The following is a 14,631-nucleotide window of genomic DNA, read 5'->3' on the forward strand; positions in this document are numbered from 1 at the left end:
AGTCTCGTGTCGGCCGGCATTACAGACAGAATTCACCAGGAAAATGGACCCTCTCCTCTCTTAAACTGCTGCTGACTCCAATATACATGCCCCACATAATTCAACACTTTTTTGAGCGGATTCAGATAATTACCTAAAAAATTATGTAATTATTGGCTAAAGTCTTAGGGGTAAATTTACTAAAGTGAGAGTTTTTAGAAGTGGAGGTGTTGCCCGTAGCAACCAATCAGATTCTACTTAACATTTAACTAGCACCTTCTAAAAGATAATAGCTAGAATCTGATTGGTTGCTATGGGTAACATCTCCATTTCTTAAAACTTTCACGTTAGTAAATTTACCCCTTAAAGTGCACTATTTTATGTTGGGGGAGGCAGTGCACAAGAGGTTCTGCAACAAATCCTGACATTTTTACTGTAAAATAACAATTTGCCAGATTTTGTACCTACTCATGGCCTGCAAACTATAAGCCACGTTACCACCTATAGCAGAGGTTCCTAAACTTGGACCTTAAGGCACCCTAAAGCTGGCCACACATCTAAAGATTTTCTGTCCAACCATCCAACTAGTTGATTGGTTGGAATGAAAATCTGGTACGGTATAAACAGGGCCGGCCCTAGCCCAAATTTTTTGGTAAGCGAGTATATTTTTTGGCGCCCCCCTATGCAGTGCCCCTTTTACAGTGCCCCCGGTAGTGGTCCCCCCTGTGCAGTGCCCCTTGTGCCCCCTGTAATAATCCCCTTATATAGTGCCCCCAGTAGCAGTCCCCCCATGCAGTGCCCCAAATAGTGGTACCCCTTATGCAGTGCCCTTTAAAAAGTGGCCCCAGTTGTAGTCCCCCCCTATACAGTACCCCCAGTATAGCCCTTTATATAGTGCCCCCAGTAGTGGTCCCCCCCTTGTAGTGCCCCTAGTAGTAGTCCCCCCATTGTTGTGCCCCCAGTGGAAGTTCCCCCCTATGCAGTGCCCCCAGTAGTAGCCCCCCCTTGTAGTGCACCCAGTAGTAATCCTCCCTTGTAGTGCCCCCAGTAGTAGTCCCCCTTGTAGTGTCCCCAGTAGTAGTCCTCCCTTTGTAGTGCCCCGAGTAATAATCCCCCCTTGCAGTGCCCCCAGTAGTAATCCCCCTTGTAGTTCCCCCACTAGTAATCCCCTTGTAGTGCCCCCTAGTAGTAGTCCCCCCTTGTAGTTCCCCCAGTAGTAGTCCCCCCCTTGTAGTGCCCCCAGTAATAATCCCCCCTTGTAGTGCCCCCAGTAGTAATCCCCCCTTGTAGTGCCCCAGTAGTAATCCCCCCTTGTAGTGCCCCCAGTAGTATCCCCCCCTTGTAGTGCCCCCACCCCCAGTAGAGACACACGTAATTAAAAAAAAAAAAAAACACTTACCTGAAACCCCGCTCCTGCTCCTGGTCCCACCACCGCTATCAGCTCCTCTGTCCGTCCTCCCGGGCCGCTTTGCATTATGGGAGAGACGTCATGAGGTCTCTCCCATTACCCACTGCGGGAGCCGGAAGATGGCTCTGGCAGTGGGCGCAGCAGCCGATGAGAGTCTAACAGCCTCTCACTGGCTGCTAATCAAAACAAACACACAGCTGCCAGCGCCGGTCCGGTCAGTGCTCCACAAATGCGGTGCAGCTGTGTCACAGAGACACAGTCTGCCCGCGGCCCGCATGGTATGCAGCTGAGGCGCCCTCCACTATGTGGCGCCCTACTCAGCTGCGTACCATGCATAACGGTAGAACCGGCCCTGGGTATGAAAGCAAATGACAATCAGCAATTTGCTCCCAAACGCCGGAAAATGGACAAAAACTGTTGTTTGAACAAATTGTTTAGATCAAACATTTAACAAACTTGTCTGACGACCATTTTCATCTGTTTTCTGACATTTAGGAGCAAATTGCTGATCATCAGTTACTCCCATACCTTACCAGATTTTCATTCCAACCAATCAACTAGTTGGCTGGTTGAACATATAATCTTTAGATGTGTGGCCAGTTTAACAGTCCAGGTTTTAAGGATATCCATGCTTAATCACAGGTGACTTAATTAGTATCTCAGTCAATTTCATTTAACCACCTGTGCTCAACTATGGATATCTTTAAAATCTGAACTGTTGGGGTGTCTTGAGGACTGCGTTTGGGAACCTCTGACCTATAGTATTGACTGCCACATTAACTTAATTTGAATTTTTAATTGAATAGAAAAGACTTCAGGTTGACAATTTAATCCGCTTTAAGCATTTAAGTCGCAGCTTATTGAATTCAGCCCAAAGAATGTAAATAAGCCTCTGGACCTGATACTGGGCATGATTCAGAGGTGCACGTAATGTCAATGCCGCATGCAAGAGAACAATGCTTTAAGTCTGGGCATGAGTCCGGGTCGCACTGCGCATGTGCGAGTGGTGTGTGTCGGGGAGGGATTCTACATGTACAGCACTAATTCCTCTGCTGGTCCACCACTAAGCTATAATATGGGAACTATTCTTCTGATCTATGCACTCTGAGCGCTGATATCAGCCGGGGGATTGATGAACGTTCCCATCTAGACCCACTCTGAAGGGCTCTGCATGAGGAGAAGGGGTAAGTGCCAGTGAAGGAAACATATAGCCACTAGGGGAGGGGTAATGACACTTATGAATTTTTGCCATTGTGGGGGTGGAGAAATAAAAAGCCACTGGGAGGGTGGCTTGTATAATGCTAGAATGGGGACCTATGGACACTGAGAAGTGGAAGGTAATGCCACTAGGGAATCTATTACCATGGAATGTAATGCCACAGGGGACCAGGTGGTTCTACTGCCACTGGTATGGAGTAAGCAGTTAATGCTGCAGTGGTGATGGGAATAGACAAAAAGTGTGGGATGGATAATGTTGCAGGGGGCATCAACACTAGAAGGGAGGAGGGGATAAATACTACGGGGGCTAAATTGCTACAGAGGGATTTCCTGGGGTTAATTGGAAAATGGTCATGGGAATTGGATCATGATACAGGGTTTCTATACATGCCCTAGGCATATTTATTTGCAAAAAAATATTTGTAAACAAGCTTTTACATATATTTTATTTACCTAATTAATAAAAAAGTGACAATTACTGAGGAATTTTTGGAATAAAATATTTTTCTGTTAAGTGGTTAAGCAGCCATTTTAAAAACCAGAAAACATGTGAGGTGCTAAATGGCGCTCAAAAATACAAGATATGAACACTCCAAATACTAGCAGTTTATTAATAAATAAAGTAGAATCACAAATATGTAACTCACAGGAGTATAAAATATATATTAGCAATAATATGCATAAATAAGAAAAATAGAAATAAATGAAAAAAATAAAACAGTCAAATCTAAAAATACACAAATAACAATGTAGGGAATAAATGTATTCATAAGTAGAAATAATAAATAAAAAATAAATGAAAAAGGCACAGTAATAAAAGTCTCTAGCATCAATCAGGAAACATAGTTCTTAAGAAATGCCTTTGGTAATCATTCCATATTGTATGGTGTAAAGACACACTGTATCAAAGTCTCTGAACTAATGCCCACTTGATGAAAATAAGGGATACTCACAAATAAGAGTAGGTAAGTTTCAAACTCCAGCTGAATCTCTGGCTGTAGATGAACAGCGAAAAACGGGAGCTACAGTGAGCTCGAGCTGCCAAATGTATCTTAATGGGGAGCTGCAGACTCACCCAATATGTAGTAGACCAGTGACCCACAGCTATACGAGCGTCCAGGAGGACGCTCCATTTTCATGGAGGAGGGCCCTGATTCAGAGCGAGCGCTCTGGTCAGAGCGTCCGGCTCTGAATCAGGCCCTATGTTTGCTGATTGATGCTAGAGACTTTTATTACTGTGCCTTTCTCATTTATTTTTTATTTATTTTTTCTACTTATGAATACATTTATTACCTACATTGTTATTTGTGCATTTTTAGATTTGACTGTTGTAATTTTTAATATATTTTTTTTTCATTTATTTCTATTCTTTCTTATTTATGCATATTATTGCTAATATATATTTTATACTCCCGGGAGTTACATATTTGTGATTCTACTTTATTTCTTAATAAACTGCTAGTATTTGGAGTGTTCATATCTTGTATTTTTGAGCGCCATTTAGCACCTCACATGTTTTCTGGTTTTTAGTTTTTATGTGTGGAGTTTGGCATTCTCCACGTGGTTGGTGCTTTGGCAGCTATAGGTACTCGATATTACTATCATAGTATCAACAGGTTTTTCTTTTTAGCACAAGATTAATTCTTTTTGTAAGCAGCCATTTTCCCTGCAACCAGTGCCGACAGCAGATCCTGTGAACTTTTGGATCTCATTCTACCTGCTGCCTGCACTACCATTTCATCCTGTTCACAGATATAGATCATGCGCTTAGAAAAATTACACCTACTTTCTGTATTATTTGGCATGCTGAAAAAACCAAAGATGCACAAAGATGCCTGGGCTGTGTCATATAAATTCACAGTTACTAAGTGTTATTTATGTAGTCAGTAAAGAACACAAATTTACATACTCTGATATATTTGAGATACAATTTCATGCCTCTTATATTTTTCTCTACCCTTAAGTTGAAATTGTAAATTTGGGCCATAACCCATTTAGGGAGAGATATATCAAGCTTTGGAGAGAGATAATGTGGAGAAGCTGTCCAAAGCAACTAACCAGCTTCTAACAGTCATTTATCTAGCACAGTCTTTGAAATAACAGCTAGAAGCTGATTGGTTGCTTTGGGCTCTCTCCAAGGCTTGATACAGGGAGTGAGTTACCTTCACACAGTGCAATGCAGTTGAGATTCCGACTCTGCAAAAAACGGGACTGGAGACATCGAGTCTAATAAAGAAGGAAGAGAAGGAGGTAATTAAGTAGAGAAAGAACAAAGAGTGTGAAAATAAATTGGGAAGTATTAATGAGTGCATGCCTAGAGAGCACTGAATAAGCAGTAGGGATTAGCCAGACTGAAGATGGAACCAAGGGCAGTACAAGTTCTTCATCAGGACATCTCAGTAAGGTAATTGTACTGCATATTATTATTTCAGCTTTATATAGTATTAAACATTCCTACAGTGTTATGCAGGCTACACAGGTGTTGTTCCCGTGGAAGAATGGGAAGCTCACTGGTGAAAAAGTCTTGAAACGCAGTGAGCCCCAGTAATAGAGATAATCTCCTCCTCAAATCATTAGCGGCATCATGGGACCCACTAGATCAGAAAAGCAGTGACATATTCTAATGAGACACATCTCACAAGTATTAGGTTTAACCACTTGTGCAGATTTATTAATAAAATACTAAATAAAGTAAAATCTTAGTTAAAAAAAAAAAAACTGTATAAAACTTTTAAAATCTAAAACATCTCCTTAATTAAGCATTCCTGAGGATCGCCCATCACCACTGCCTGGGAGGAGGGAGCGACTGTGGGGAGGCAGGGTTGCAGTAAGCCCTGGCTGTTGGGGCCCCAAGCATAGCAGACCCATCAGTGTGGTCGGACAGAAATGTGGGGAGCCATGGCTGCACCAAGCTTGTATTTCTGTAGCCTGGTTATGCGATCCTTTAAGCGATCCAGCGCAACATTTACATTACGCCTGACCCCTCTACACCACTGGCTCCTCCACCAGAGTGTGCCAATCACTGCTGGTAGCAGCGATCCCCCACCACTGCCACTCAGTTACAGTGCATACACAGGAGCAGAGCAGCTTTTTCAGCACATTACATTGGTGGCTGCAGGGAGAGCAGTCGCTAGATAGACACAAGAGCAGACTGTCTCCTTCAATTATACGTCCCAGGCTGGCTGATCACTGTGTCCAGCATTTATTGGCAAAGACTGGGGTAGGAGTCATGGGTGAAGAGGAGAAGATAGTCTTCCAGCAGCTGCCCATAGGGCGTTTCTGGTTGCATCTGATGCGACCACGCCAGGCAAGTGGTTAAATGAATCATATTATGAGGAGACAACAGGACTGTCTATATTATTAGTCACTAAAGGGGTCTGCATATTTCATTTGAAATGAGCATTCCTACAAAAAACAGAACAGGAAAGTATAAGATGTACCCCATTATAAGTATGAGGACAAGGCAGGGTTTCTGGCACATCTAAAGAGTGCGCTGCAAAATGCCGACATTCAGAATGATTACATGGACATTATATGACCATGTCGACATGCACAATGTCGATATGGTCATTGTCAACATGACCATGTCGACAGTCGTCAGGTCAACATAACATTTTTATACTGTTAGAGTCCTAACCCAACCCTAACCGCAGCCTAATCCTAACCCTGTCAAGTTGAAATTGTGACTGTCAACACTCACAGTGTCCATGTCGACATTGTGAATATTGACATGTTCACTGTCGACATTAACAGACACTTGGTATCAGCGGTGGTTCCCTACCTGTCTGGCCGGGGGAAGGGGGGGTCTGCATTGCACTACCTCCCTCTCCTCCCTTGCCATCCCGGTAATTGACAGCTGATGTCACGGGGAAGCGGGGCTTACGTCCAGCAGTCGTGGGGGCATGGCCTAAATTAGGGGGCGTGGCTTAAGCCCAGAGCTGCTGCTAGGCTAGCAGACAGGCTGGCTTTTAGGGGCTACATTAGCTACAGCTCTTTTGAGTCAGATTGGCTGCCGTTATAGCAGGGGAGTGGCTTCCCATGGGAAGCCATCTCTCTGCTATTGCAGTCCGGACTGGCAGTCCCAGGGGGAGAAAACACCTGCCCCTGGGACTGCCTGTCTGGCTGTGATCAGCAGGGTAGTGATTCCAATGAGAAGTCACTACCACTGCTGCTAGCCTAGGCAGTGCCTGCAGGTGGTGGATTTTACTGGGGAGGCTGCAGTCCTGCAGCCCCTAGGTAAAATCTGCCACTGCTTGGTATTAACAGACCGGTGGAGAGTGGAACTGAATGCCCAAGCTGGCTCACTCATGAACATCTGTAAAGTTTTGCCCAATGAAGCTTACTATCGCTCTGCTGCCTTGAAAGAGCACATAACATCAACCTGATTAAAAAAGAGAAGTGGTTTTATATTATTATTCTTATTTATCTCTTACACTTTCGGTGGCCATCAAAGTTAGCGCCATTCTCATTCACCTTATGTTTCACCTGGAGTAAAAAGCTTTTTGCCTACCCATAAACCAGGGAATGCCTCCCTAGATGTACATTCTCTCTATCCCCACTATGGGGCCTATTCATCAACACTAAAATAAAGTTTTTAAGGACATTTTCCTTAATCAACGTTAGTATTCATGTAGAGACTTAACACAGGAGATACCACTGATATCTCCTTGCTAAGTCCCCCTGCGTTAATTTCCACACTCCCCATACATTAGTATGGGGATATGGAAATTATGGTATTCATCAAATTCCGAAAATGATGTATTTTCGGAATTTGATGGTGTTACCATAAGCCACTGTGAGGTGGCGTATAGTAGGTAACACTTACCTGCTTTCAGCTGGGCAGGTCCCCCGGCATCTTCCTCCATCGCTCTTGACTCTCCTCTGGCTCTGTCTGCTATGCTGTCATGTGTTCTCCCCAGCAGAGCACAATAAAGTTTTGAAAAAAAAAAAAACGTCTTTTTTTTTTTTTTCCTAAACAGTACTGTTTTGCTGGGAGATCACATGACAGCATAGCAGACGGAGCCTGAGGCTGATGCGCGAGCAGGTAAGTCGGGGACGGGGGGAGGTGAGCGGAGATAGGTTAAAAAATATATATATATATATATATTGTGATAGGATCACTGGTAAAGTGGTCTGTGACAGGGACATTTATCCCAGATTCCTGTCTTATGTGTTTTAAAATCCCCAGGAGAAAGTCTGCAGTGTAGCAGGCTTGAGTTTCGGCTTTTTGAAAAGCCGGTTTGGGACCTGGGGGTTGTGGGTGAGAGAAGAGGGAGGGCTCCACCCACGGCCACTCCAGGTTTTGGTTCTCGCAGCCTGGTAACAGGCTTGTTAGGGTTTCCACCTGAGAGTGGCCAATATAAGCCTTGTGTGTTTAGGGCTGAGCGTCTCACCTGGGAGAGCAGACAGGGAGTTTGCTCAGAGACACTTGAAGACCTAACTGTGAGCGTTGTGCTGTGCCTTTGTTGCTGGTGAGGGCATTAGGCCCTGCCAGGTTCTGGTAGTGAGGGAACCACTTGTGAAGTTAGAGCCCCGACAGGGCTAGGATTTATGTTTATGTTTTCTTTGTGTTATTTCTGACATTGTACAATAAAGACTGGCGCCGACCAGCTTGTACTCGCATTCAGACTGGTGTGCTGCTTCCCTGCTGCTGTGTGTGTGTGTAAGGAAGGAGTCCCCTACCCAGGAGAGGGACCTCCTAATCTGACTGTGTCACAATATGGTGGAGAATGTGGGCACCCACACACACTGAAGTTGCAGCGAGAGGAAAACTTTCCGTTTAAAACTTAAAGGGACAGACACCCAATTTGTGAGTGTGGAAATAACACTGTGTCCTTGGAGTCCCATAGAGGAGGCGTCAGCCAATGCTCAGAGAGGCAAGGTTCAGCTTCCAACCTACACCCCAGGACAAAATGGAGGACATTATTAAGGCCTTGCTCCAAGCTACAGCAGCTCAGCAGGAGACGAACAAACTTCAGCAGGAATCTACCAGGGCTCAGCAGGAATCCACCAGGGTGCAACTGTTGGCCCTGGAGACAGCCCAGAGGCAACAACAGGTCGCCATCGCAGAAAACAGCCAGGCCATAAAGAGGTGATACAGCACCTGGTCGCCCGGCCCAGAGATGTTAATACTGGTCCTCCCACCACCACTCACTCCGTGCAAGCCAGTCACTTCCTCCAAAAGATGACTTCGGGCGATGATGTGGAGGCCTATCACGCCGCATTTGAAAGAACGGCCGAAAGGGAGAGTTGGCCCAAGGAGCAGTGGGCAAGTCTGGTGGCACCTTTTTTGTCTGGGGAGCCACAAAAGGCCTATTTCGACTTATGCCTGGCTGATGCCAAGGACTATAAAAAACTAAAACAGGAGATCCTAACTCGCTTGGGAGTCACCACCTTCGTTCGTGCCCAACGGGTCCACCGCTGGGAGTTCCATATGGACAAGCCTCCACATTCACAGATGCATGACCTCGTCCATCTGTCCTCAAAATGGCTACAGGAAAACTGTTGGTGTGACCTGCATACATGGGGATACTCGATATTATGTTACTGCCGAGGTGAACATCGAGACACCATCTGGTTCTGCTATAGTTTCTGTGGGTTTGGTGCATGGTCTGATGTACGATGCAATATTGGGGAGAGACTTTGCTCACTTCTGGAAGTTGTGGGAAAGCCGCTTTGTTCCACAAGTGAACAACCCCGATCCATTTGAGAAGGTTGTCGATGTAGTGGAGGAGGGAGTTTCTTCTGAGTCAGAGTTATTCCCTTTTTCTACTATAATTGGCGAACTAGAGAATGCGGAGCGTGACGATGGCCCGCCAACTGATGTGCCTCCCATTGAGGTGGGAAATGTTGTTGGGCCAGTGGATCGTCTGCCTGATTTAGAGGTCAGAAGAGAGGTCTTTGCCGTGGAGCAGTTGAATGACCCTACTTTGGTAAAAGCCAGGGAGAATGTAAAAGTAGTTGATGGTAAACCCGTAGACCCTGATAGTCCTTTGTCCTATCCCCACATGGTAATGTGTCAGGATTTGTTATATCAGGTGACTAAGAAGGGGGAAGATATTGTGGAACAACTAATAGTTCCCAAAGCCTACAGAAGAACAGTGTTGGATCTGGCCCATGGTCATATAATGGCAGGCCATCTAGGGGTAGAGAAAACCACTGAGCGAATAATGCAGAGGTTTTTCTGGCCCAGGCTTCATAAAGAGGTATCTGACTTCTGCGCATCCTGCCCTGAGTGTCAGTATCATGCTCCCAGACCACATTTTAAGGGTCCACTAGTTCCATTGCCTATTATAGAGGTGCCGATAGTGAGAGAGCACCTGGAATGGGCTCAACAGGCACAGCAGAGGGTATACATCCGCAATGCTCGGTTACGCAGCCTTGCTCCTGGGGACAGAGTGTTAGCGTTGGTTCCCACTGTGGAAAATAAACTTTTGGCTAAATGGCAAGGCCCCTTTGAAATCTTAGAAAGAGTGGGACAGGTCAATTACAAAGTTTACCAGCCGGGGAAAAGAAAGCCGGAACAGATATACCATAAAAATCTGTTAAAGCCCTGGAAAGATAGAACGGTACTGTCGGCCGACCGAGCCCCTCCAGTAAATCTAAAGCCCTATAGGTTACCAGTAGCACAAAGAGAATCGGTGTCGAAAGAAATTAAAAATATGCTAGAGTTAGGGGTTATTGAAGAATCACATAGTGAATGGTCAAGTCCCATTGGGTTGATTCCAAAGCCCGACGGGAGTGTGCGTTTCTGCAATGACTTCCGAAAGTTGAACAGTGTTTCAAAATTCGATGCCTACCCGATGCCACAGTGGAGAAGGAGGCGTTGGCCATAAAGTGGGCGTTAGAGGCTCTCAGGTACTACTTGGTTGGTAGAAAGTTCAAATTGATCACTGACCATGCCCCTTTGAAGTGGATGTCCGAAAATAAGGACAGTAATGCGAGAATTACGAGATGGTTCTTGGCGTTACAAACTTTTACATTTTCAGTGGAACACAGGCCAGGGGGCCTGTTGTCTAAAGCAGACGCGTTGTCACGCGTTCATTGTTTGGGGGCTTCAGTTGTTCCGCCCCATAGGTCGAAACAAAGGGGGGGGATATGTGATAGGATCACTGGTAAAGTGGTCTGTGACAGGGACATTTATCCCAGATTCCTGTCTTATGTGTTTTAAAATCCCCAGGAGAAAGTCTGCAGTGTAGCAGGCTTGAGTTTCGCCTTTTTGAAAAGCCGGTTTGGGACCTGGGGGTTGTGGGTGAGAGGAGAGGGAGGGCTCCACCCACGGCCACTCCAGGTTTTGGTTCTCGCAGCCTGGTAACAGGCTTGTTAGGGTTTCCACCTGAGAGTGGCCAATATAAGCCTTGTGTGTTTAGGGCTGAGCGTCTCACCTGGGAGAGCAGACAGGGAGTTTGCTCAGAGACACTTGAAGACCTAACTGTGAGTGTTGTGCTGTGCCTTTGTTGCTAGTGAGGGCATTAGGCCCTGCCAGGTTCTGGTAGTGAGGGAACCACTTGTGAAGTTAGAGCCCCGACAGGGCTAGGATTTATGTTTATGTTTTCTTTGTGTTATTTCTGACATTGTACAATAAAGACTGGCGCCGACCAGCTTGTACTCGCATTCAGACTGGTGTGCTGCTTCCCTGCTGCTGTGTGTGTGTGTAAGGAAGGAGTCCCCTACCCAGGAGAGGGACCTCCTAATCTGACTGTGTCACAATATATATATATATATATATATATAAAAATATACTTACCTGAACCTCTACTCCTGGTCCTGGTCCTGCTCGCGACGCCGCTCCCGCCCGGGCTGGCGCGCTCAGCATTATGGGACAGACGTCATGACGTCAGTCCCATTACCCACTGCAGGAGCCGGACGGACCAGGGCACGCACCCCGCTCGCCCTGCCCTAGTTACGCCACTGGTTATGTGTGTATGTATGTATGCTGTGTTTGTATGTCATGTGTGTATGTTATGTGTGTATGTATGTATGCTGTGTGTGTGTGTTTGTAAGTATGTTATGTGCGTATGTATGCTGCGTGTGTTTGTAAGTATGTCATGTGTGTATGTTATGTGTGTATGCATGTATGTATGCTGTGTGTGTTTGTAAGCATGATCTGTGTATGTTATGTGTGTATGTATGCTGTCTGTGTCTATATATATATATATATATATATATATGTATATATATAATTATGGTACACCCTCAATCCCCCGCCCCCCCCCCCCTCAATATCCTGCGCTTGCCCCTGGCTGCACTGTCTGTACAGAACCAAGCCCCGCCTTCAGCTACAGAAAAAGACAGAAGAGAGGATAGAAAGAAGGAAGTAAATATCAATATATATATATATATATTAATGTGCGTGTGTATATATATATATATATATATATATATGTATGTATGTGTGGTGGAGGGGAGGGGACACACAAGAAAAGTATACAAGTGAGGGGCCAAAAATTCTTTGAGAATATGTATAATTTAAGTAAAAGGGAGAAGGGGGGACAAAGCAGTATTAAACGAAACACACACACACACAAACACATACATATACAGCAAGTGAACGTGTAGGGTAATAGGGGAACATTAATTATAAATAAGAGAAGGGGTGAGGGCAACAACAAAAAATAATTAACTATACATATAAGAGAAGAGTTGCGTTGGGACAAAAAATTAATCAAACATAAACTATACATATAACAATCCAATGGGAGGTGTCACGATTGGAAGTAGGAGGAGTCATAAGTAGAGATGGGAGGAGTCAGGGTTCATTCTTAAACCGCCCCCGCCCTACTGTGTGGTAGGGGAAAATGCAAGAGGGGGGGCGCTGTACTTTAGCTTGCCAGGGGCGTTCAGACCCCTAGATACGCCCCTGAGAGTGATAACTATCTATTTCATGAAAAGCTGTCATCGCAAAAATGACAGCTTTTCTAAATAGATAGTTATGGGGAGGAGGAATGATGAATTCCTCCGGTAATTAGGTAGAACTCCATGCGAGTTCTAAACCTAATTACCTCCAGAGAAAGTTTAGGTATGATGAATAGGCCCCTATGTCATTTATAAAATCCAACTAATTGATATATCCTTTTTCCACTTATGTGCAACATAACACACACTAATCTACCTGATCTGCAGTTAGCAAGGGCCACCACATACCCCCCAATTGTCCATTTAACACTGCAGATTCTGCTATTTTAGGGCCTGATTTGGGAATAGAGTATGAAATAGCAAGCAGCTGCATCTTGGTAAAAGCATGTTGCACTGCAGGTGGGGCAGATGCAGAGAGCGTTAGATATGAGAGGGGGTGTTCAAACTGAAATCTAAATTGCAGTGTAAAAATAAAGCTGTCCAACATTTGTGGGCTACATGCAAAAGCAGCCAGTAATTACCCTGCATGCAAAACAATGTATGTATTTGCACCTCTTGCATTGCAACATGGTTTGTCCAGGTGCACAATTACTTGCTATATCTTACTCTATTCCCAACTCTGAATCAGGCCATTAGTCTGAAAATCCATGACTATATCTGTAAAAAGAAATAACATTTACACAACATAGGCATGTAAAGCATTTGTTCTGTGCATTCCACGTTTTCAAATGACCCTTTAAAACATTAGGTACAGTTCATTTGAGAACTCCATGGTCTATTTAAGACAATATTATACTTATAATATACTCACCTGAGGGATGGTGTTCATCCGGTTATATCTCTGCACCAGCTCATCCTTTGATGGCATCCGATGTTGCCCCTTTCCCATACCTATATGAGATAAGAAACATGACAACTCATAGAAACACAGTACCACAAATGCCTACATAGGGACTATTTCAGGTATACATCAAATCCTACTTCTGTTGTCCAGCTGAGTCCCACACTTTCTAAACAGCCTAGCTAAAATCTAAATAGAGTTTAAATGTTTATGCACAAAATCTTAGATAGATGTTTATTTGATATGTTTTCATTGGATCTAGGAAATGATCTCCAATATCTTTACACTGTTAGCTGGTACATACCTGATATCTCTTTGCAGTAATACTTACCTGAGTATCCAAAGGATATACTGGAGATGGGACTTAGGTAGATACCTTTCCCATATGCTGCTCCGTGTAACTGCAGAGATATATCACCACAGAATAAAAGAAAGATAACTTACAGGTCTGCATATAGGGCACGTTCTACTCACTAACTGATTCAATGATAGGCCCTCATATTACTAAATTAAAGTAAATGAGTTGTATTATTAACATTTTACAATGGTGCCAATCTGAATAAATCTGAATTTAAAAAAATGTAGGGGTTGCCTACAGATGCCTGTATAATACAACACAATCCACATGTGTTTATGTAGGGCTGGGAAAGTAATGAAAAAAGCATGCTGTTGAAAGGAGCTACATATATACTGTAATTAACAACCAATTAAAACAAGAGTGGCCACAGTGCATTTATCCAGTTATCCCAAAATAGAGTTCAGCGTACACAATTGTAATGCCGGGTACACACTTGGCCGACGGATCAGCCATCAGCGCGACCTGCCAGCTGAAAGACTGATTTGGTGTGTATGCAGGTGTGCATAAACACTTACCGACTGACCAATGTGTCTGGCCATAGGAACTGGTAGTAACATCACTGTCAGCGGTTCCTGCGCCCTGCTTATGGGTCGGTCGGTCGTCCGTGTACACAGGTAGATGTGCACAATATATCTGAAAGATATAGCGCATCTGCCATACTGCATGCCCGACACAATATATCTGTGAATGACGAATGATATATTGTCCAGTGTGTACCCAGCATAACATGGGTAGAAATTACATTTCTGTCAGCTTTACCAATTATAGTACAAATAAATGTAGCCATGTCTGTTTGGGGATTAAGGGCCTAAAGTGGGTTTATGAGTGAATCCAACTAGAAAGAACAAGTTTCTGCCTTGGCAAAACCATGTTGCACCGCCGGGTGGGGATAATTTATAATGTGCGGATGGAATTAGAGGTGAGAGGGTGCGTCCCGGCTCAACTCTGATTACCAGAGGAAAGAAAAGAAGG

The 14,631-nt window shown here is 44.4% G+C and overlaps 1 protein-coding gene across 2 annotated transcripts in view; it reads right to left on the reverse strand.

The window, feature by feature from the left end:
- Positions 1–14,631, reverse strand: part of PARP6 (poly(ADP-ribose) polymerase family member 6) — a 100,704-nt gene that overhangs the window by 11,982 nt on the left and 74,091 nt on the right. For both annotated transcript variants that reach the window (XM_088446359.1, XM_088446351.1), the window contains exons 19-21: positions 13,633–13,702; positions 13,272–13,351; positions 4,768–4,831 (exon numbers count right to left, since the gene is read on the reverse strand). In XM_088446359.1, coding sequence (XP_088302485.1) covers positions 4,768–4,831; positions 13,272–13,351; positions 13,633–13,702 — 214 coding nt within the window. The remainder of the gene's footprint in view (positions 1–4,767; positions 4,832–13,271; positions 13,352–13,632; positions 13,703–14,631) is intronic.

This window comes from Taudactylus pleione, unplaced genomic scaffold (assembly GCF_031769625.1).
Source record: "Taudactylus pleione unplaced genomic scaffold, aTauple2 ptg000019l, whole genome shotgun sequence".
Taxonomy (NCBI): Eukaryota; Metazoa; Chordata; class Amphibia; order Anura; family Myobatrachidae; genus Taudactylus; species Taudactylus pleione.